At 41.0% G+C, this 24,076-nt stretch overlaps 1 protein-coding gene across 1 annotated transcript in view; it reads right to left on the bottom strand.

The window, feature by feature from the left end:
• Window positions 1–329: 329 nt before the first annotated feature.
• GALNT8 (polypeptide N-acetylgalactosaminyltransferase 8) overlaps window positions 330–24,076 on the bottom strand; it is a 44,810-nt gene continuing 21,063 nt past the window's right edge. Inside the window, 6 exon segments of the mRNA XM_024558298.2 lie at window positions 330–473; window positions 11,685–11,720; window positions 11,722–11,853; window positions 12,824–12,918; window positions 13,446–13,587; window positions 19,944–20,129. Coding sequence (XP_024414066.2) covers window positions 330–473; window positions 11,685–11,720; window positions 11,722–11,853; window positions 12,824–12,918; window positions 13,446–13,587; window positions 19,944–20,129 — 735 coding nt within the window.

Raw genomic sequence — 24,076 nt, 5'->3', positions numbered from 1 at the left:
GTCAGGGATGAAGACTAAATAGCATTGGCCAGCCAGCCAGATGATGGTGGCTATTTCAAGGAGTTTCCAAGAATGGCATTGATATATATTCCAAGGGAAGCTGGGGGTGAGACATTGAAACTCCTTACCCCTCCCCAGCCAGGACTCCCAGACACATGCACAGAGCTCACCTCCCCACATCCTATGTGTCACAGGCTGAAATCACAGTAAACACCCACATCCACTTTCTTTCTCTCACCCTCTCCCACTCTGAACAGCATTGGGAGTAGAAGCCACTCAGTGGCAAGAACTGGTGTCCCAAATCCAGGGTCTCTGAGGATCCCTGGGTGTTAGCTGGACTCCCAGTTTTGGACTGTATGCTGGATTGCCCACACTTGTGTGGTACAGGCCTCGAGCACAGGCATGTAGAAACCTGAAGTGTCCTTCTTTATCTCCAGGCAGCATTTGATGGCTCTGTTTATGAGGGCTCGTTCCTGGATGAAAAGAGAGACAGAATCAAGGTATCAAAATGTGCTAGTAATGCGTCATCTCTCCTGCTGGAGTGGTCCCTCAATCCTCTGCCAGCCCTCCAAAGGACAAGTGGAGCAGTGTAGAGTTAGGTCACCCAGTGCTTTCTCTGCTAGCCCCGGGGTAAACTAACCATAGATCTGGGAGTAAGCCCTGCAGTGCTGGGTTCTGGCGTTATCACCTGCCTCTCCTGAACTGAAGCATCAGGTCAGTGTGACTGATGAGGCATGACGACCTTGGAGAGCCATGGCCCTTCTCTACTTTTCCTTCCTTTTCACATCTTCACCCCTGAGCCCATGAAACCCATCAGGATTCTCCCTCCCTCCTCACCCACTTGGATTCTCCCACACTCATCAGTGAGGCTCTATGGTTGGCCTGGAGCGGGAGCTACATTCAGGAATCTCAGCCTATTTTTTCCACCACTCTGGGGCGGCAGTTCCTACTTCTCCTGTGTGAGAGCTTCACCAGGGTTTACTGCTGGGAACAATGAGGGCTTTAGAGCTAGAGCATCTAGGTTAAATCCCTGCTCCACCATGTACAAACACAGCATCCTTTGGCAAATTACCTAACCTAAGTCTCAATTTCCTCATCTATAAAATGGGCTTAGGATTAATATTAGGGTTAAAATTAGGGTTAATATTTATCGAGCATCCTGAGGCAGAGGCCTCTCCCCATTCTAATGAGGGAAGAGAAAGGAGGGGCCATCCTTCTCCTTGTTCCCAGGTGCCAACTCCAAACCCCCTGAGCTCTTCCTTATCTCCAAGGCTCAACAATTGATGAGCCCGCCATTATCCTGGTCCTGTTCTTTTCTCCCAAGCCTCCCACCCCCTACACTCCTTTCCACCTTTTGGCAAAAAAAACCTCACATAATCTGCCTTAGTATGGAGGTGACTTTGTTTTCCCTCTGCTTTAATCCTCAGAGTTTACAGCATCCATTTGTCTAGTGAGAAACCCTCATCTCTCTGTTCCACATCGGGTTACCAGCCACCAAGTATTTTAACAGCAGGAAGGGTACCAGCTCTACATCCAAATCCCTGCTCCCTGCCTAACCATCACCTCCAAAACTGCTCCCAACAACACTGCCTTCCTAAAGTCACCTGGCCCTAGCCACACTGGACTCCCTCTGTCCCCATCCCCCCCCACCTCCCCCACCTCCCACCTCCCACAGTGCACCCATGCAGCATCATGGGTCAGAGTGGCTCTCCTGGTTCATGAACTCCTCTTGGTCCCCACTTCCAGACCATGCAGGGCTCCTGGAGATAGCCACCAATGGAGCAGGCCTGCCGCACAAGTGTGCCTACAGCAGTCTGGCCTCAGCACTTGGCTTACTCCTTAAGGTGGCTCCTCCAGGCCCCCTTAACAGGTTTTATTCCTTGATGCTCGCTGTCACTAAATGCCTTTATCTCTCACTTTGTCAGAAGGCTTGCTTCCAGTCAAACTAGCCCCTCACTGAATGTCATGAGCAATTCTTCAGATGCTGCCTGTGGGTGGTCTTCTCAAAGGAGCTGCCCTGCCTCCGTCTCTACTGCCAGCAGCCCCCTGAGCTCTAAGCTCAGCTATCCTTCACATATATAAAGAAAAACACTCTTCCTGTCTAACCATGTTTCTTTCATTTTTCCTTTTTAGAAGTTTCCTTTTCTACTGACTTTAAATATATCCAAATTTCCCAGTACTAGAAGGGGTGGGGGGGAAGATCCTTAATTCTACCTTCTTTTTCAAATAAACTTTCAGTGTTTTTCTCCCTTTCAGAAGAAAACTTCCTAGGCAGCCAGGCAATAATAAACTAGATAAGAGTCTGTCTTTGAATCTTAAACATTTACTACGCTGTGTGACCTTGGGAATATTATTTGACTTCTCTATGCTTTAGTTACTTCATAGGTAAAGTAGAGCTAGTGATAATTCTTCTCTTATAAAATTTATTTAAGACTGAATTAGATCATGTTTAACCCTGTGTCTGGTACATAATACCTACTCAATAAATTTTAGCTACTGTAACTTATTGTGACCTTCTGAGAGTCAATGGTCTTTTTTTCTATTTTCTTGTCACTTACAAGTAGAATGTGCTTTGGCAGTATTTCTTACATTTTGGATCGTGTATGTTTTTGCCTTGGTTTTTATTTGGAGGATTGTTGAGTTCACATTGGTTTTATTTTTTTAATTTTGTTTGGTTTTCTTCACATTTATGAAAGAAGTATGTGCTTTTTTAACTTAGAAAATATATATTGAAAATTAGAAGCACTCATAATGGACTAACATTGAATATAGTTTTTATGCCTGTTCTTTAAATTTAACATTACATCATGTGCATTTTACAATTTCATTAATTTTTTGAAAATATACTTTTGAGAATAGTTTGAATGGCTTTATAATATTCAGTTCAAGGGATGAACAAAAATCTCCCCTACTACCCTGGCTGGGTGGTTCAGTTGGTTGGAGTGTCGTGGAGCATTATGACATGCACCAAAAGGTGGCGGGTTCAATAATAGTCAGGGCACATACCTAGGCTGCAGATCTGATCCCCAGTATCCCTGGTTGGGGCGCATATGGGAGGCCACTGATCGGTGTTTCTTACATTGATCTCTCTCTCTCTGTCCCCCTTCCTCTTTCTCTAAAATCAATAAAAACATATCTTTGGATAAGCATTAAAAAAATCTCCCCTATTGATGGACATTTAATTTTTCCCAATATTTTGCTATGATAAATATTAAGATATTTTCTATATGAATCTTGACCTACATTCTACCTTAAATTAAGATATTGTCTTAAAAGATAATTAATGCTTTTAAAAAGGGCATAATTAGTTTTGGGGCTCTGATTGGTGTCAAGATTTTTTCGATAGACAGCTAAATTGCTTTCTGGAACTATTCTCACCAACAACTTGGAAGAGCACCCCCTACAGGCCTCCTTCTCTTCTCAAACCTCGATGACTACAAGTGATCTCCTTCTCACTACCTTTCCGAGAGATTTTTTTCATGTTCTGAGCCATCGCCCCATCTGGAAGACTTCCAAATGAAGACTTTCACCCACACTCTCCCTAAATTTAGATGTGTCTCTACTCTCAACTCTGCTTTTCATCTTGAAGTCCAGATACCTCAAGTACACTTCATCTCTTTGCATTGGGTCTCTTGTCAGTCACTACCATGATCCCTCTTGTGGTCTTTGAAGGTCACAACTTCCTCTGGTTGACTCAAAATGTTAATCATCAATTTGGAAGAAAAAAAAGGAATTATCTAGTCTACCCCTCCTCAATTCTGGAAAATATCTTTGGTATCTTTTTAATAGAATGAATATATAAGTTCTGTCTACAAAGTAAATAGAGCACAGAAAGGTCCCATCATTCAATCAGATATAATGTTCACATCTGAAAGAACTGAGATAAGATGGTTATGAAAGGGTCGGACAGAATGAACTAACTTGAAACAGCAAACACCATGAGCTACATGATTGCCTCCTTTAACTTTTGGAGTTCTTGACCTAGTGACCATAAAAAGGGGTCCAGCCTGGGCTTCAGAGTGGTGGGGCAGACTCCCCCTGGATGTCGGGCAGCTCCAGGTCTCACCCAGCTACAATCTGTATTCTACCTGCAACTTCGGCCACCTGAGAAAGTGATCTTCCAAAATTATCTTAAAAAGGCAAGCCTCAAAATGTTTGGGATGTCATAATTGTTTCTTTAGCATATGTAATATCTTTAATTCCCAGGAGATTTAGAATAAAGTATAAATGTTAAGGAAATCAAACACATAGTATTTGTTAAAGATTCTGTATATATTACTATACGTAAGTACATGCTATGCTTAAGAAAAATTGTCTTACAGATTAACCTTGCGCTACCAACTTAAAAATGTATAATTGAATATTTAAATCTGTGGTTGTATGCTGAAATCTTACTGGATTGCAAACACTTTTGAACTTTTAAGACAACTTAAGAATCATTCAATTTAAAATCAGATAATTGAATTTCTTAAGAAAAAAAATTTAGCCCTGACTGGTGTGGCTCAGTGAACTGAGTGCTGGCCTGCAAAAACAAAGGGATGTCAGTTCAATCCCCAGTCAGGGCACATGCCTGGTTGCCCACCAGGTCTCCAGTAGGGGGCACATGAGAGGCAACCACATTGATGCTTCTCTCCCTCTCTTTCTCCCTCCCTTCCCCTCTCTAAAAATAAATAAATAAATAGAATCTTCAGGAAAAAAAGAAAGAAAAACTTTAATGTATTAAATTTATAAATATTGTCTATAATGTTTAAGGGACTTTATTAAATTGTAAAATCCCCTTTGAAGTTGCTAAAAGAGTAGATTTTAAAAGCCATCATGAGAAAAAAAATTGCAATTATATGTGGTGATGGATGCTAACTAAATGTATTGTGTGTGGTAATTATTTTGCAATATACATGAAAATGATGTATATTGTGTTGTACACCTGAAATATATAATGTAATATGTCAGTTATATCTTAATGACAAAAATAAATAGAACACTACAAATAACTTAATCCCCATAAATTTGAAGAAAGAGGCTAATTCCTCAAACACCATAAACAACCAAAACTCAATCATCATAAATAATCATAAAAACTCAAAATAAATTATCTGAATAGTCCTGTAGCATTAATTTTTTTTTCAACTCATGATTTAAAAACTCATGAAAAAGAATTCTCCAGGCCCATAAGCTTTCACTGAATACGTACGCTAAACATTTTAAAGAAGGATTATATTGGCTAGAATTTTAGTGCCTTGTTGTACACCAATTTAAGACAATATTGTCCAGAAAACATCTCTTCCAGAAATTGTTCTATTCTATAATTTTTGTCAAAAGCGTAAGTTTTATCAATAGAAAGAGGAAACAATTCCTAACTCACTCTTTAAGGCCAGTACTAAACCCACACAGTCCAAAAAAAGGCTGCAGACCATTATCTCTAATGAACTTAGACACAAAAATCTTCAACAAAATACCAATAAAATAAATCCAGCAAAGTATGTAAAAAGTATACACCATGACTAAGTGTGATTTATTCCTGATACACAAGACTGGTTCAACATTTGAAAATTAGTGTAATCCATCATGTCACTAAGCTGAAGAAAAAAAACATGACCATATCAATTGACACAGAAAAAGCATTTGACAAAATCTAACTCATATTTATAAAACAAATTCTTAAAAAGTTAGAAACACAGGGAAATTACTTCAATTGATAAGGAGCATCTACAACAAATCTACAGCTAATATTATACTTAATGGTGAAAGACTCACCAATGCTTTCTCCCTACATTTGGGCACAAGGCAAGTATGTTAACCCTCACCACTCTTAACATAGTACTGGAACAGCTGATATAATAAAACTTCAGAAACAAATAAAAGTCATATGAATTAGACACTTAAAAAGCAATTGTTAAAACTTGATAGGTTTATAGATAAAAGAAGATTTGTAAGCAGAACATAAAAGCTTAAAGAAAAACTAGAGTTCTTTAATTGATAAGTTCAATAAATTGAATATTAACTTTTTAAACAAAAGTAAATCTGTAGTTGTATTTTCTGCATTCAAAAGATACCATTAAGGATGTCAAAAACTCACCTTACCTACACTAGGCCTTCCAGATGCTCTTTTGTAGGAGAGCTTAAGCCATTAGACTTAGGAAGTCCTTCCCTGCCCATTATGGTAAATCAAACTCCTTTATCTCCAACAACTGGTCTTAGTTCTGCCCTCCTGTGCACACTGAACAAGTCTACTTCCTCTTTCTCGTGAACACAGCATCAGCTTTTCTCTAGATTCACCTCTCCCGTAGCCAATGCCTCCAGGTCTGCCAATCTTTTCTTTGTGCTGCCACCATTTCTCTTTTTAAAAATATTTTTTATTGATTATGCTATTACAGTTTTCCCAGTTTTCCCCCTTTATCCTTCCTCTGCCTTGCCCCCCCAAACCCTCCAGCATTCCCCACCCTTAGTTCATGTCCATGGGTTGTACATATAAGTTACGTGAATCCTCTGTTTTCTATACCATTTTTTAATCTCTCCCCATCTATTTTATGCCTACTAATTATGCTTTGTCTTCCCTGTACATTTTCCCCACTATTCCTCCCTTTCCCCTCCCCTCTGAAATCCCTCTGTGTGATGTCTGTTTCTCTGATTCTGTTCCTGTTCTGGTTGTTTGCTTGGTTTTTGTTTTTGTTGTTTTTCTTTTCTTTTAGGTTCATTTGTTGATAGTTGTAAGTTGGTTGTCATTTTACTGGTCATATTTTTGATCTTCTTTTACTTACATAAGTCCCTTTAACATTTCATATAATAATGGCTTGGTGATGATGAACTCCTTTAACTTAACCTTATCTGGGAAGCACTTTATCTGCCCTTCCATTCTAAATGACAGCTTTGCTAGATAGAGTCATCTTGGGTGTAGGTCCTTGCCTCTCATCACTTCAAATACTTCTTTCCAGCCCCTTCTTGCCTGAAAGATTTCTTTTGAGAAATCAGCTGATAGCCTTATGGGAACTCCTTTGTAGGTAACTGTCTCCTTTCCTCTTGCTGCTTTTAGGATTCTCTCTTTATCTTTAATCTTGGGTAACATAATTGTGATGTGCCTTGGTGTGTTATTCTTTGGGTCCAACTTCTTTGGGACTCTCTGGGCTTCCTGGATTTCCTGGAAGTCTATTTCTTTTGCCAGACCAGGGAAGTTCTCCTTCATTACTTGTTCAAATAAGTTTTCAATTTTTTGTTCCTTCTCTTCTCCTGGCACCCCTATAATTCAGATATTGGAATGTTTCAGGTTGTCCCAGAGGTTTGTAAGATTCTCTTCACTTTTTTTAATTCTTGTTTCTTCATTTTGTTATGGATGGATGTTTATTTTTTTCTTTTGTTCCAAATCATTGTTTGACTCCTGGTTTCCTTCCTGTTGCTGTTCGTTCCCTGAACATTCTGCTTTATTTCACTTTGGGTATCCTTCATTTGCTTTTTCATTTTTCTACCAAGCTCAATCAGATCTGTGAGCATTTTGATTACCAGGGTTTTAAATTCTCCATCAGATAGGTTGACAATCTCCTCCTCACTTAGTTCTCTTTCTGAGATTATTCTCTGTTCTTTCATTTGGGCCATATTTCTTTGTCTCGGCACACCTGATAAGTTGTAAGGGGGGGCGGGCTTAGATATTCACCCGGACAAGGCAACCATCTTTGTTGCGCTGCGGCACTCCCTCTAAGGGAGGGGTCAGAGAGGGAACAGTGCAGCTCATCTGCTCGTCTCTAGCACACTTTCCAATGGACTCTTGTGTGAGACGGGGAATTTCTCCTGCGGTAGCAACGGCTGTAGCCCACAGACAACTCTAAGCCTCAGTTTCACCTTCAGTCAGCCCTGCCTACATAGCCTGCCCCCTTGCAGCAGCCAGCCCCACCCACCCAATCTGCCGCAGTTTTTCTGAGTCCACCTGAGCACTCTGCCAACTTACCAGTCTGGTTGTTCTGGTTGATTTTTTTTCTTTAATTCTTTGGCTGTCGGAGTTCCATGCAGTTTGATTTTCTGGTGCTTTTGGTGGTTTATTGATTTTAGATTGGTTGTTATCCTCCTTTTGGTTGTGCGAGGAAGTGAAGGGTTTCTACCTATGCCTCCATCTTGGCCTGCATTCCACAACCCGAGTGTTTGCTATGTACCATACACCGTGCCCAACACTAAACCTTGGCTGGGCTTCCTGGGTCTCTGCAACCATTTCTTGAATGCCCGCAAAGTTTCAGGCACTGTGTTAGATGCTAGAGAGAAAACAACAAACAAAACCCAGGCCCTGTCCTCCAACCTATAGCCTAGTGATAGCAAGAAGCAAGTGAGTAGGCAATTAGAACAGATAATTACCCACAAAAGTTAACAGGACCTGATATCACGTGGAAAATCCAGAGGAACTCTTTGCATGTGGCCCAGTGAAGAGGTGGGGGAAGGGGGAACAATGCCTACAAAAGTGCCTGAGATAAGAGGGTGTATGACCTTTCATAGAATTACATGTATTTCCATACAGTTGCAGCTTAGAGCAGGAAGACAGGACTCACTCTCTTCCTCCTTCCCATTGATGTCGTCTAGTTCTGAGAGACTTAATCTATGATTCCAAAACCCTCTGACATTGTAAACAGAATTGTGCACATACGTGCATATATATGTTTTTCTGGAGAGAGTCCATAGCTTGCAGCAGATTTTCAAAGAGGTTATTAGCTTTAAGTTAGGAATGACTGAGTTAGATTGTCCCTGTCTTTTTATATGTGGCTTCTGAACTTAATACACAACCAACATGCTCAGAGGTGTGTTCACAGACGAAGTATTGCCTCCCTCCATCAGGACATCACAGTCCTGCCAATGTGGCTTAATGCAGCCCTATCACACAATAAATTCACACATAGACACGTAGACGACCCTCATGTTATTGTCACGTAAATTCTGCCAGATTCCCTCCACCTTGTTCTTGGTCAACTGACACCAAAGTAAAAGTCAGGACTTCCAGCCCTGCCTGGTGTGCCTCAGTGGATTGAGCGCCAGACTGCGAACTGAAAGGTAACTGGTTTGATTCTCAGTCAGGACACATGCCTGGGTTGTGGGGCAGGTCCCCAGTCAGGAGCATGTGAGAGGCAACGTATTGATGTATCTATTGTACATCGATGTTTCTCTCCTCTCTTTCTCCCTCCCTTCCTCTCTCAATAAATAAATAAAATATTTTTTAAAAAATACTTTTATATAGTCCCTGTCAAACCTTAGCCTGGTGCTCCAGACTCTCTGATTATCATCAAAAATAAAACTGATTACAATGGCTAATATTTATTGAATACTCTTTTTTTAAATATATTTATTAATTATGCTATTACAGTTGTTCCATTTCCCCCTCTTCACTCCACTCCATCCTGCACACCCCCTCCCTCCCACATCCCCCCTCTATAGTTCATGTCCATGGGTCATGCATATAAGTTCTTTGGCTTCTATATTTCCTATACTATTCTTACCCTCCCCCTGTCTATTTTCTACCTACCATTTATGCTACTTATTCTCTGTACCTTTCCCCCCTCTCTCCCCCTCCCATTCCCCTGTTGATAAGCCTCCATGGGATCTCCATTTCTGTGGTTCTGTTCCTGTTCTAGTTGTTTGCTTAGTTTGCTTTTGTTTTTGTTTTTTTAGGTTTGATGTTGATAATTGTGAGTTTGTTGTCATTTTACTGTTCATATTTTTGATCATCTTTTTCTTAGATAAGTCCCTTTAACATCTCATATAGTAAGAGTTTGGTGATGATGAACTCCCTTAATTTTTCCTTATCTGGGAAATACTTTATCTGCCCTTCCATTCTGGAAGTAATTTTAGATGCCTACATCCTTGCCTTTCATAACTTCGAATACTTCTTTCCAGCCCCTACTCGCCTCTAAGGTTTCTTTTGAGAAATCAGCTAACAGTCTTATGGGAACTCCTTTGTAAGTAACTCTCGTCTACGGCCAGACCACCCTGAACGCGCCCGATCTCATCTGTAAGTAACTTTCTCCTTTTCTCTTGCTGCTTCTAAGATTCTCTCCTTATCTTTAATCTTGGGTAATGTAATTATGATGTGCCTTGGTCTGTTCCTCCTTGGGTCCAGCTTCTTTGGGACTCTCTGAGCTTCCTGAACTTCCCGGAAGTCTATTTCCTTTGCCAGATTAGGGAAGTTCTCCTTCATTATTTGTTGAAATAAGTTTTCAATTTTTTGTTCTTCCTCTTCTCCTTCTGGCACCCCTATAATTCAGATGTTGGAACATTTCAAGATGTCCTGGAGGTTCTTAAGCCTCTCCTCATTTTTCCGAGTTCTTGTTTCTTCATTCTTTTCTGGTTGGATGTTTCTTTCTTCCTTCTGGTCCACATCGTTGATTTGAGTCCCAGTTTCCTTCGCATCACTATTGGTTCCCTGTACATTTTCCTTTGTTTCTCTTAGCATAGGCTTCATTTCTTCATCTGGTTTTCGAACAGATTCAACCAATTCTGTGAGCATCTTGATAACCAGTGTTTTGAACTGTGCATCTGATAGGTTGGCTGTCTCTTCGTCGCTTAGTTGTATTTTTTCTGGAGCTTTGAAGTGTTTTGTCATTTGGGCCATTTTTTTTTTTTTTTTTGTCTTGGCGCATCTGTTACTTTAAGGGGCAGAGCCTTAGGTGTTCACTGGGGCGGGGTAACTCTGGTCGCTGTGCTGTGATGCTGTACGTGGGGGAGGGGCTGAGAGGGAGCAATGGCGCCCACTTCACTCTCTCCTGGATTTCAGTCACTCCCTCTGCTACCCACAATCAAACTGGGCCCCTCTGGTGCTGATTCCGGAGTGGGTGGGCTTGTGCACGCTCTAGGTCCCTGTGGGTCTCTCCAACAAACTCTCCTGTGAGGCTGGGAGTTTCTCCTGATGCCACCTCAACCCCCATGGGTGTTTTCAATCAGAGGTTTGAGGCTTTATTTCCCTGTACTGGAGCTCTGGGTTGCATGGTCTGCTTCGCTCCCCTGCAGTTCCTCCTGGTTTATCCATGCGCGGATGTGGGGCTGCAGGGTCTGCTAGCTGCAGCCTGGCCTGCCCCCATTCCACAACCCACCACCTCGCTGGGTCCGCCAGCCCCCACCTTGCTGCAAGTCCTCTCCACCCAGCTGCCCATCTCTGTCCCTCCTAGTGGTCTGGATGAGTGTTTCTTCTTTATCTCCTTGGTTGTTGGACTTCCATACAGTTAGATTTTCTGTCAGTTCTGGTTGTTTTTTGTTTTTAAATTGTTGTTGTCCTTCTTTTGGTTGTGCGAGGAGGCACAGTGTGTCTACCTACACCTCCATTTTGGCCGGAACTTGAATACTCTTTATGTACCAGGCACTATGCTAAAATGTTTTACACACATTATCTCATTTAATCCTCCCAACCCATTGCTATTATCATTTCCATTTTATAGATGAGGAAATTGAGTCTCAGACAAGGTAATAAAATTGCTAAATGTGACTGAACTATGATTCTAAACCAAACTCTTAACTGTTAAGCTATAACAGATTCCCTATTTCTTTTCCTTAGCCACCCCCTCCCACTTAGTCAACAGACTCATATTTCACACCCAGTTCCCTGTTTCCAGTGTTTTCCTTATACACATCCACAAAATGAATCTTTCTAAAACACTATCGAATCACATCTGAACCTCTCAGGATACATTTGAATATATCTACCCTTTTAAAAGTATGTGACTCACTGGTTTAAAATCCCAATATATGTGCAGTCTATTTTTTGGCTGCCTTGGAACATGGCTCTAAAGTGAGCTTCTTCCCACTGCCAGGGTCTGTCAGACGGCGATCATCAACACCTTTCTCTGCAATCAGTCATCCCACGTACAACTCCCCAGTTAGGTGGTAGTAGACATTCTAAAAGACAGCAAAAGGGTCTGCCATGGAAAGTCAGTGGGGATGTCCTTGACCATGTAGTGGACATAAAGACTGCTCATGAGTCCCCTACACACTCAGTCACCTTGGGAAACACCCCCTGCTTCTTTCTTCCACCCCTACTTGATTTTAGGAAGAAGACCAGGCCTGAGAAGGGAGCACTAGCCTGCTTCCTAGCATGCAGGGAGCCTAACCGAATCATGGTTTGCATGGATGAGGGTGCTTATCTTTGGGAATAAAAAAAAAAAACCCACACAACTGAACTGCATAAGGTGTTATTGTAAGCCTCAGCTATAAGTTTCTTGTCAGGAAACCTTTCAAATTTTCATTCTGACCATGCTTTGTTCAATGAGTTTGAACAAGTGGGTTGTTTTGTGTCCCAGATTTTTCCATTTGTCAATGGAAATGCTATCTATCCTGCATCCCTCAAAAGGTTCCTGTGAGGGCAACGTGCAAAGTAACATGACAGATGTGAGTTGTTGCAGGGAAAAAAATTCCCTTGGTTATATCTTTCACTTGGTGCCAGATCTCTTCCATTCCTTGGAGGGATTTCCACTTAGCCTCTCTCTTCTCCAGCCCTCTGTTCAGCTGCTCACCTTCTGGGCACACAAGGAGCAGCAAGAAGGTAGAGGGAGGCAGTGTGGAGACGGGGGAAGGGGATTGAAAGTTATTGTCAATGAAAATACTACCAGAGAGAATGAATGCAACAGATCAAAGCCTTTCTATATAGCCTACCTGTACCTGAAATAGAACTGTCTTGCCATGACTTTTTGAATGAATTTGGAAGTGCTTAGTTACAAGTACAGGTTTGAATTTCACCCTGACTCATTACCCAGGATGCTTAGCTCCTGTCTCCCCATCATCTAACACTGAGTCCAAATCTGGCAAAAGTTGCTATGGGCTGAGCCTCATCAGACTCATCTATTTGGGCAAAGAAGATTGTGGAAAATACCTGTGGACTGTGTTCATTACAGTAATACATGATTGGGGTATTGCCTGGAGTAGGTCCCTGATCCAGGCAGATATGTTCATCCAATAGGTTGTCACCTGAAAACACTGTTGGAAAGAATCAGAGAAAGAGGGCCATCAAGCCTCCCCAGAACCTGCATTTTCTCTGGTTCTCCAAGGGTGCCAGAAGTGACCCCCAAAAGGGACCAGCAGTTTAGTATCCTTGCAGCAATTTTCTAAGCACCAGGCAAAAGCTGAAGTGAGGCACTGGTGATACCAAGTTCCTGGGAACACCCCCCCCCCACTTGGCCCATCCCAACACATACAGAGAAGGGGCAATCATGCCTGCATTCAGGTGGGCAAAGCCAACGGCTGAGAAAATGGGAAGGTCAGAGCATGGGCTGTAGTTTGCAAAGCAAAAGAATAGGAAGGGAGAGGGGTCCTGGGGAGCAAGAGATAAAAAGAAACTGAGAGGGTCCAAGGGCAAAAAGCTGAGGAAGGAGTTGGGGATAGGAAAGCAATCTTGGGCAGGATAGAGTTTGGAAACCCTTTTCTGGGTAGTCTTGCGATTCAGGTTTCATTGTTATAGCCAAACATTTAAAATCTGAAATGCAATTTCTTAATACATACTCTTCCACAGCCCACAATGTTACGGATTGGCTTCAGGGCTGGATAAACATTTTTCAGATACCAGTCAAAAGTTTTACATTTCAGTTTCTCCTGGAGTGCCATTCTGGAAAAAATGTCTCCACAATTGATTCCAGAGTTCTGTAAATAAAACATGGAATGTTTCTAAAGGGTATGAATGATGCCTGAGGAAACTGGGTATTTTTCTGATGGCTTATAAAATAACCTATAAAATTTATAATTTTCCAGGGAAAATGAAAAGAGGTTGAAACTTAGGAATCTCTTTTGGTTTAAAAGACACATGCAAGGCCAGTGTAGTGGGGTCCTTTGGGTTTACTTCTCATCCTTAGCAAGCTGACGCAGATCGCTCCTCTCAGAGATAATACTTATATCAATAAGATAAAAAATACTACTCATGACAGTCAGAAAAGGCTTTTAAAAGAAATATTGTGGTAGCAAAATTTGGAAGTTGAAGGACATTTTCTAAAAGTGATATCTGTGGAGAATTAAACTAAAAGAATGAGGCCAGAGCCACAGCTCAGGAACAGAAGAGAGCAAATCCCGCTGACCTCCAGTGGCAGGGACAATGGTGTGGCCTTAGCCAAGAAGGTCACCTTCATTCACATGCATCCAACAGGATTATAGTCCTTATTCCCACCATCCCACATCCTGCCTACCATGTTTATGTCCTCTTAAGACAGTGAATTGATGATGGATGAATCTTTTTTTTTAATTTATTTTTTATTGTTATTCAATTACGGTTGTATGCCTTTTCTCCCCTTCCCTCCCCCCCACCCCAGCTGAACGCACCTCCCTCCCCTACCCCCACCATCCCCCCTGATTTTGTCCATGTGTCCTTTATAATAGTTCCTGCAATCCCCTCTTCCCACTGTCCCCACCCCACTCCACCCTGGCCACTGCTAGACTGTTCCCAACCTCAATGTCTCTGGTTGTATTTTGTTTGCTTTTTTCTTTTGTTGATTATGTTCCAGTTAAAGGTGAGATCATATGGTATTTGTCCCTCACCGCCTGGCTTATTTCACTTAGCATAATGCTCTCCAGTTTCATCCATGCTGTTGCAAAGGATATAAGCGCCTTCTTTCTCTCTGCTGCGTAGAATTCCATTGTGTAAATATACCATAGTTTTTGGATCCACTCGTTGGCTGATGGGCACTTAGGTTGCTTCCAGTACTTGGCTATTGTAAATTGTGCTGCTATGCTTAAACAAGTTTCTTTTAATTCTCTGCGCTTCAGTTTCTTCATCTGTAAACTTAGAATAATAAAAATAAAAACTACCTAAGGTAAACTCTAGGCTCACCTCCTCCTATGATCACATGAAAACTACAACTAAATTATAGAACAACAACCCTTAAGAACCACCTGAACACTAGCTGAACAGAAAGGAGGCACATCAAGACTGGCAAGAGGGGCATAGATGCAGAACAGACTGGTTCCACATCCACATATGGTGATTAAGAATTGAGAAGGATATCTCAGCCATGAAGGTCTACACTTAGGGGTCCCAGGCTCACAACAGGCTCCCCAGCCCCAAGCACCAGTGCCAGGAAGAGGGGTCCCCACAACACCTGTCTGTGAAAATCATCAAGGATTCCATCCAAGTGAGACACAGGGCTTCTCTTTTTTTTATAAGTAGCAAATATATGAAATATTTATTTCCAAATATTTAGGTTTTGCATTTAAATTCAATTTTAAAAATTCAATCATACTTGCAATTAGTTGGTTTATTGTGTTTTTTCTTTTTTAGACTTCAAGAAAAAAATTACTTTTCAGGTTAAAAAATTCATCTGCTCTGAAACTCAGGTATCCTCTTAAGTGACCTGAGCACAAAATCATTTGCTCACAACTTGCTCTAAACTCCAGTGAAGGAACAGCATCTTGAAAAGCACCAGGGGCAAATGGGAGGAACTGAATTGACTGGCTTTGGGGTGAGGGCTGAGGGGGCAGCTCTCTCCTAGACAGAAGAGCTGACAGGCACCATTGCTCTTTTGTTGAGCCCTCCAACTATCCAGCCTTCAGGCAAAGGTGGGCACCACATCTGGTCTCCATCAACCTGGCTAACTCCAATTGCCCCTGCTGGGTGATTCTCTGAGACCCCAGCCCACTGAACTCTCTTTGAGCATGACCCTCTTTCAACAGCTGTTCATAAGTGGCCAGGTTCAGTCTGAGCTGTGGACCTTCCTAAAATCTCTCAAAGATTTACAACCCTAAACAAGCAGTGGCTGTCTTCTTCATGCCCTGCACCTCTTGCTAAGCAGCCCCAACTCTAGCATGAATGACAGTCACACTTGGTTCACAGCATAACTGCTTCCAGATGCCTCCAAGCCTACAGAAGGAGCTACCAGCCACAGATCATTTTGTAGCAGCTCCTACCAGGTGGCCTTGGGCCAGGCAGGCAGCATCTGACTTTATCCAGTACTAAAGCTCCTCTCAACAGACCCCAGAAACAACATACCTAGTGGCCATCTTCAACCCACACCAGAGCACCACCCAATTAGCTCCACAAGTGACACAAAAGGGTGGACTCAATAGACAAAAGAGCCCCACAAAAGTGAACACTGCTCTGTCAGGTCAGCCCCACACAATAAATTGTCTGCCTTAGTCATGGCCAGCCCTCACACCCAGCCAGTCTGAGGGTCAATACCATACACTGATGTGCCAACAAAAATCAAGATGATACTACAACAGGAGGGCACACACACTTCATACAAGGGACAGCCCCAGAATACTCATTTCAAGTGACCAGGGAGACTGTGCCACTGGGTCCCATAAGACACCTACTATATAAAGTAACCCTCCTTAGAGGGGAGATGTACAGCATCTACCTAATACATAGAAACAAACACAGGATGCAGTCAAAATGAGGAGAAAAAGAAACATGTCCTGAATTAAACAAGACAACATTCCAGAAAGAGAACTAAACTAAATGGAAGCAAACAATCTACCAGGTACAGAGTTCAAAACACTGGCTATAAAGATGCTCAACGAACTTAGAGAAAGAATAGCTGACTTCAGTAAGAACTTATACAAAGAGATATAAACCATAAAAAAGAACCAGTCAGAAATGAAGAATACATTAGATGGAGTCAACAGCATGTTAGATAAAGCAGAGAACCAAATCAGTGATTTGGAAGAAAAGGTAGTAGAAAACACCCAATAAGAAAAACAAAAGAAGAATCTTTAAAAATAAGAATAGTTTAAGGGATCTCTGGGACAACATCAAGCATACATTTGTATCACAATGGTGTGAGAAGGAGAAGAGGGAGAACAAGGGATTAAAACCCCATTTGAAAAAATAATGACTGAAAACTATCCTAATCTGGCAAAGGAAATAGACATAGAAATCCAGAAATTGCAGAGTCCCAACAATGATGATCCCAGAAAGATCCACACCAAGACACATCTCAATTAAAATGCCAAGGTTAAAAAGAAAAGAGAGAATCTCAAAAACAGTAAAAGAAAAGTAGTTGCAGACAAGGGAGCTCCCATAAGACTGTCAGCTGATTTCTCAACAGAAACACTACAAACCAGGAGGAACTGGCACGAAATATTCAGTGATAATAAACAAGGACCTGCAATCAAGATTATTCTACCAGACAACACTATCACTAGAATCAAAGGAGAGATAAAGAGATTCCCAGAGAAGAAAAAGATAAAGAAGTCCATCACCACCAAACCAGTATTATAAAAAATGTTAAAGAAACTTCTGTAAAAAGAAGCAGATCATCCATACAAAAATATCCATAAGGAAACACCAGCCTTAAATAACACATTAGACCAGAAGGATTACTTGATATTTGTGAAACAATATATACTAAGGCAGCAGAATATACATCTCCTTCAAACACACTTATAATATTCTCCAGGATATTCCACATGTTAGGACACAAAACAAGTCTCAATACATTTAAATATTGATATCATATCAAGCATCAGAACACAATGGTATGGAACTAGAAATCAATTATTTAAAAAAAAAAAACCTGGAAAACCCAGAAGAACATACTATTAACAAATGAATGGATTAATGAGATCAAGAAAAATCAAAAAATATCTTGAGATGAACAAGAATAAAAGCACAAATTACCCTCAAATATGTGGGGTGTAGCCAAAGCAGTTCCAAGAAGGAAATTCATAGCAATACAGGCCTACCTCAAGAAACACGAAAAATATCAAATAAACAATCCAACCTTACACCTAAAGGAACAGGAGAAAAAAGAACAAACAGAGCCCAAAGTGGGTAGAAGCAAGAATAAAAAAAATTGGGGCCAAAGTAAACAAATAACAAAGATCAATGAACCAAGAGCTTTTTCTTTGAAAAGATAAACAAAATTGATAAACCTTAAACCAGACTCATCAAGAAAAACAGAGAGAGGACTCAAGTAAATAAAATGAGAAATGAAAGGGATGTGGCAACTGACACTACCAAAACACAGAGGAGTATAAGAAAATACTATAAATAATTATATGTCAACAAGTAGGACAATCTGGAAGAAATGGGTAAATTTTTAGAAACATACAATCTTCCAAGACTAACCTAAACCAAGAAGAAGGAGAAAATCTGAACAGATCAGTCAGTAATCAAAAAACTTCCAAAGGCCCTGGCTAATGTGGCTCAGTGGATTGAAAGCTGGACTGTGAAGTAAAGGGTTGCTGGTTCAATTCCCAGTCAAGACACATGCCTGGGTTGCAGACCAGGTCCCCATTAGGGGACACACAAGAGGCAACCACACATTGATGTTTCTCTCCCTCTCTTTCTCCTTCTCTTTTCCTCTCTGTAAAAATAAATAAATAAAATCTTTTTTAAGAAGAAGAAAGAAAAGAGAACCTAGAAATAAACCCACACCTATATGGTCAATTAACGCATGACAAAGCAGGCAAGAATATATAATAAGGTAAAGACAGTATCTTCAATAAATAGTGTTGGAAAAACTGGACAGACATGTAAAAGAATATACAAAAATAAATTCAAAATGGATTAAAGACTTGAATGTGAGACTGGAAACCACAAAAATCCTAGAAGGAAAGATAGGCACTAAATTCTTTGACATTGCTCTTAGTAAGATGTATATATTTAGTTCGTCTCCTTGGGCAAGGGAAACAAAATAAAAATAAACAAATGGGACTATATCAAACTAAAGAGGTTTTATACAGTGAAGAAAACTATCAACAAAATGAAAAGACAGCCTACTAAGTGGGAGAAGTTATTCACCAATGGTACGTCTAATAAGGAATTAATATCCAAAATACATAAAAAACTCATACATTTTAACACCAACCCCCACCCCCCAAACAATCTGATTAAAAAATGGGCAGAGGACCTGAACAGACACTTTTCCAAAGAGGATGTACAGGTGGCCAATAGACATACGGAAAGATGTTCAACATCACTAATCATCAGGAAATACAAATTAAAACCATAAGGTATCACCTCACATTTCTCAGAATGGCTATCATCAATAAGTCAACAAATAACAAGCACTGGCAAAGATGAGGAGAAAAGGGAACAGTTACGCACTCTTGGTGGTTTTGTAAATTGGTGTAGCTACTATAGGAAATAATATAGAGGTTTGCCAAAAAATTAAAAATAGAACTCCCAAATGACACAGCAAGTCTACTTCTGGGTTTTATTCAAAGAAATACAGAACATTAATTTGAACAGATATATGCACCCCTATGTACGTTGCAGCATTTTTTACTACAGTTAAAGTATGAAAGCAACCTAAGTGTCCATCAATAGACGAATGGATAAAGAGGATGTAGTACATACATATACTGTAATATTACTTAGCCACATACAAGAACGAAATCTTGCCATTTGTGAGAACATGAGTGGACATAGAGGGAACTGTGCTAAGTAAAATAAGTCTGACAGAGATAGGCAAATATCATATGATTCCACTTATATGTGGAATCTAAAAAACAAAATAAATCAACAAACAAAATAGGAATAAACTCATAGATACAGAGAACAAACTGATGGTTACCAGATGTGAGATGAGTGTGGGCTGAGTGAAAAAGGTGAAGGGATTAAGAAGGAAAAATTGCCAGTTACAAAATAGTCACAGGAATGTAAAGTACAGCATAGGGAATAGAGTCAATAATATTGTAACAACTATGTATGGTGCTAGGTGGGTGCTAGACTTATCCAAGGGAACATTTTTTTTATGTTATAAAAATGTTTAAGCACTACTCTATACACCTAAACTAATATAATATTGAATGTCAACTGCAATTTAAAAATAAATAAATATATAAAATAAAAAATAGACCTACTTTTAGGTCTGTTGTGGTGATTGAGAGCCTAGAACATGGTATTACCACATAAATACTGTGTCATTATCATCACACCATCTGGACTTCACCCTTACTTTTTAGGGCTGGTATGGCACTCTGGCTGTATCTCCTCCCATTTCCCACCACTACCATACTTCCTCCTCCTTTCTTCTGCTCTGCTTCTATTCAGTTCCATGACAAACCTGGAGAGGTATGTTCCAGGCCAAGTAAACCATGTGTTTTTACTCATCCATGAAGATTTTGGCCACTCTGAGAGCACTGCCCTTCAAGGCAGAAATCAGATCCAAGGCATAGGGCTTGTGGCGTCTCTCTAGGTGAGCGACCCGGGAGCAGTGCAAGACCTCAGTTCTTCCTCCACACTGCCACACCTGCAAGAGAAGGGGGAAAAAACCATCTGGACAAGCTTGACCCCATGGCCAATAAGTGGCATAGCTTACTGATGCACAAAGACAAATGTTTTGGAGACATTCCTAAAGGGTTATAAATTCAGTCCTCCCACTCCCATCACTATGTCGCCTCCCTCCTCACTTGTCTAAAACAACCTCCCTTAGAAGTTTACCAAACTTCTTCTCTCCTGTCATTCAGACATTTCCAGAAATCCTACCCCTTTCAGCAAGTCTTCCTGAACAAACCAAAGGAAGTTCTGTCCCTGCTGTTTTATCCCCAAGGAAAGTGCCAGTGTCCTGAGAGGGGCCATGCCCTGAGATAATCCCACTGCAGTTAGCATCCCAGGGCCCCTGTGCATGCCAGGTATAAGGTGATGGGCGGGACAGACTCTCAGGTGGCCCCCTGATCCCTGCCTCCTGGTCTTCACATGTGTGTGGGGTGGTGATCTTCTTCTAACCAATAGGATATGGCAAACATGATAGTATGTACATAATTGCATTTGTGTAATTACATTACATAAGATTGTAGTGTCCATCTTGCTAAGAGGTGCACTCTTGCTGGCTTTCAAGAAGCAAGCCACCATGCTGTGAGCAACAATGTGGAAAGTGCAAGAAACGAAGGGTAGCTTCTAACTGATAGCCAGCCAAAACCTGAATGCCTCCTCCGTCTGGGAGACTTCAAAGACCTGAATGCTGCTAACATGAGCCCAGAAGCAGACGCTTCTTCAGTCAGTCCTAGATGCAAACCCAGCCTGGGCCGACAACTTGCCTGCAACTTTGCAGAGGATGCAGCTCAGCCAGGAATGGACTCCTGAGCCACATTTACTGAGAGATAATAAATATGTATTGCTTTAAGTCACTAAGTTTGTGATAATATTATTACACAGCAATAGGCAAGTAATACAGGTAATTCTTGACTAAGAGATACCATGACTTATGATATAACTATAAATATTTTTTGTCATCCTGATGACTACAAACATACTTGTCACACCACACAGTCTAATATTTGGCTTAAAAATATGGTCTTTGTCCTGGTAGATGGTTAAACTATCCAGTGCTATGGGATTGACATAATGCCTCCAGTGTCTTCTCTTCATGGTCTCCCAGTGAGTTGTAATTTCGAGATAATTAGCTATTTGGCAGCGGTTGGCAACCTACTGCACTCATGCCTGTGGAGCCCCTGAGGCAGGGGTGAGCAACTTCAGTCCTGCTGCTTCACTTCAGCACCTGAGGACCCAGGTGCCTTATCTGACTTCCAATTTTTTCCTCCCTTCCTCAGCTTCTGAAACCACAGATTCCCTTCCCTGGCCCCTTGAAAAAAAGACAAGCTTTGAAGTCAGACTGACCTGTGTTCAAATCTGTCACTGTACACCCTATGACTCGGAGGAAAACACTCCTCATGATGAGCACAGCCACCACATGGGTTGTCAGGTGGACTAGATGACTGACAGGACATGTGCTCAGGGAACAGCAGCGTCTGTGGTTATTCATTCGAAGCACCTCTTCTTCCATTTCTCCTCATTAGGTCCCAGGACCATGTGGAAGTTGCAGCTAATTTGTTTTCCGATCTTATTTTCTGTAGCCAAACATTTAAAAACCCAAATACAACCTCAATTTTTCTAGTTAAAGGAGTTTTCCAAACCATAGGAATTTATGAGAAAAATTAACCATTGGCACAAGAAACCTTAAATTCGAGTGAGAAGATAAAAGTCAGAATTGACATTTATGAAGTAATATTACTGTCATCCTCAACCAACACTTTTCAAGGTTTATTCCCTCAGTTTATTCCCACTTGCCAAACAAATCCCCCTCTTTTTCTCAACACACACAGGCAGACATGAAGTTTCTGCTTATGATAGCAATGGCTTAATTTGTGCCACATACTATCCTAGTATTTTTCATAAATTTAACCCTCACCATGTAGGTATTATTCTTATCCCCACTTAAGTAACTTGCCCATGTCTACTAGCGAGTAAATGACAGAGCTGGATTTGACCTTCTGGCAGTCCAGTCCATGTGTCAAGTTCTGGCACAGCACCAGGAATCCATGAGGTGCTTGGCAAATGTTGATTTTACATTCTTGCCCATCAGCCCCATTGCTCCATCTCCATTTATACTCATCCATTTGCAACATCACTGCCATGGCCTCTAGATGTCAGAATAAAACACTCCATGCAGCTCTGATGTTCTCCAAGTTCTGTTATTGGGGAAAGACAGATCTTAACAAGTGCTTAGAGATTTTGAAAGGCAAATGACCATACACATAAACCTAGGAATCTGAATGTGGGTAAACTATTTTACCCAAGAATAGCAAAAGAATGACCTTTCCCTGACACTCCCCACTTTTCCAGCAAACTTTACTTTCAAAAAATCACAAAATGTTAAAAGAAAGAAGACTTCTGTAGGAACTGAAATGGCAGAGTTTGACATGTGGGACAGAGGAATGGAAACAAGGAGAGGCAGTCTAGATGCAGAAAGGGAGAGCAGAGGAAAGGACAAGGAACACAGAAATGGGAAGAAGGGCTCTGGGTCCTAAGTTGGCAACTGGGGTTCCAGCCAAATTCATGGGAAGCTCTGGTGGGTAGGAATACCCCAGCCACAACATAACTAGCGTCATCTTCAAGACTCTGCAAAGTATCATGTATAAAATAATTATTTTCACATTTATATTTTTTTGTGCTAGAGACTAGTAGTACTCCCAATACTATTTCCCTATTCAGGGGAATAGTCCCCTGTATATCTATAGTCATCAAAGGAATAACTGGACACATAAGCAACTAGCTGAAATCTACATTTCCCAGCTTCTTTTGCATATAGATGTGGCCATATGACCAGTGCTGGCCAATGAAATACAATATACATGACTTGCATGTAGAGCCCTTAAAAAAAAAGACATACTCTCTCTTTGCCCCCTTTTTCTCTTCTTACTAACTAGAACACAGATGTGATGTTGAGTGTGACAGAACCACAAGATGGGAGCGTCTTGGACTCCATCACCCTGGAGCTGCCATCTCAGTCCCGAACTACAGATGTTCAAACAGTTATGGAAGACAGAAATTAATTTCTACCTTGTTTAAACCTCTGTTATTTTGGAATCTGTTCCAGAAGCCAAACAAGAATTCTAATTCAGTCTACTCAACAAAAGAAAAAAGCAAACAAAATATAACCAGAGACATTGAAATTAAGAACATTGTAACAATAGCCAGAGGGGAGTGGGGTGGGGATAGTGGGGAGAGGGGTCTATAGGAGCTACTATAAAGGACACAAGGACAAAATCAAGGGGGAGGGTAAAGGTGGGGGAGGGAGGTGGGACTGGCTGGGGTGTGGTGGAGGGATGGGGAGAAAATGCAGACAATTGTAACTGAATAAAAATAAATTAATTAATTAAAAAATTTTAAAAAAGATTTCTAATTCATATCTTAATAAAATCATGTTAAATTATTTATTACATCTTAACTGCATGATCACTCTCATGGGGTAGTTAAAACAAGGACACTTCTCTTCATTTCAGAAACAGGAAAGCTGATCAAGACCACAAGCTAAAAAGTAGTTCTTTTTGCCAAAGAATGGTTGTGGCTTAATGGGCAACCCAGACAGGGACTCAAACTTTATTTGGTAATATATAAGTGTGGGGTCCTGTTTGGGTCCTAACTGGGTGCAATATGTGGTCATCAGCCTCAGTTGGAAAGAAACTGAAGGGAGTAGGCCAGAATAAGCTTTAGACAGAACATTATCTTGTTCCTCCAGAAACCACAATGGACCAGAGGTCACCTGGCCTCAGGCACAGAATTTTGGAGCTGGGAAGGCGGGGGGAGCCATTTTATAGAAGCTCAGTCCACACGGAGTTAGCAGAGCCAGGATTAGAACGTAGGTCCAGCATTTTTTACACCATCATCCTGATATTCTTATTATTAACTATTTATTAA

Source organism: Desmodus rotundus, chromosome 3 (assembly GCF_022682495.2).
Source record: "Desmodus rotundus isolate HL8 chromosome 3, HLdesRot8A.1, whole genome shotgun sequence".
NCBI lineage: Eukaryota > Metazoa > Chordata > Mammalia > Chiroptera > Phyllostomidae > Desmodus > Desmodus rotundus.
Note: the sequence above shows the minus strand (reverse complement) of the source record. Positions and strands in the feature narration are given on the sequence as shown.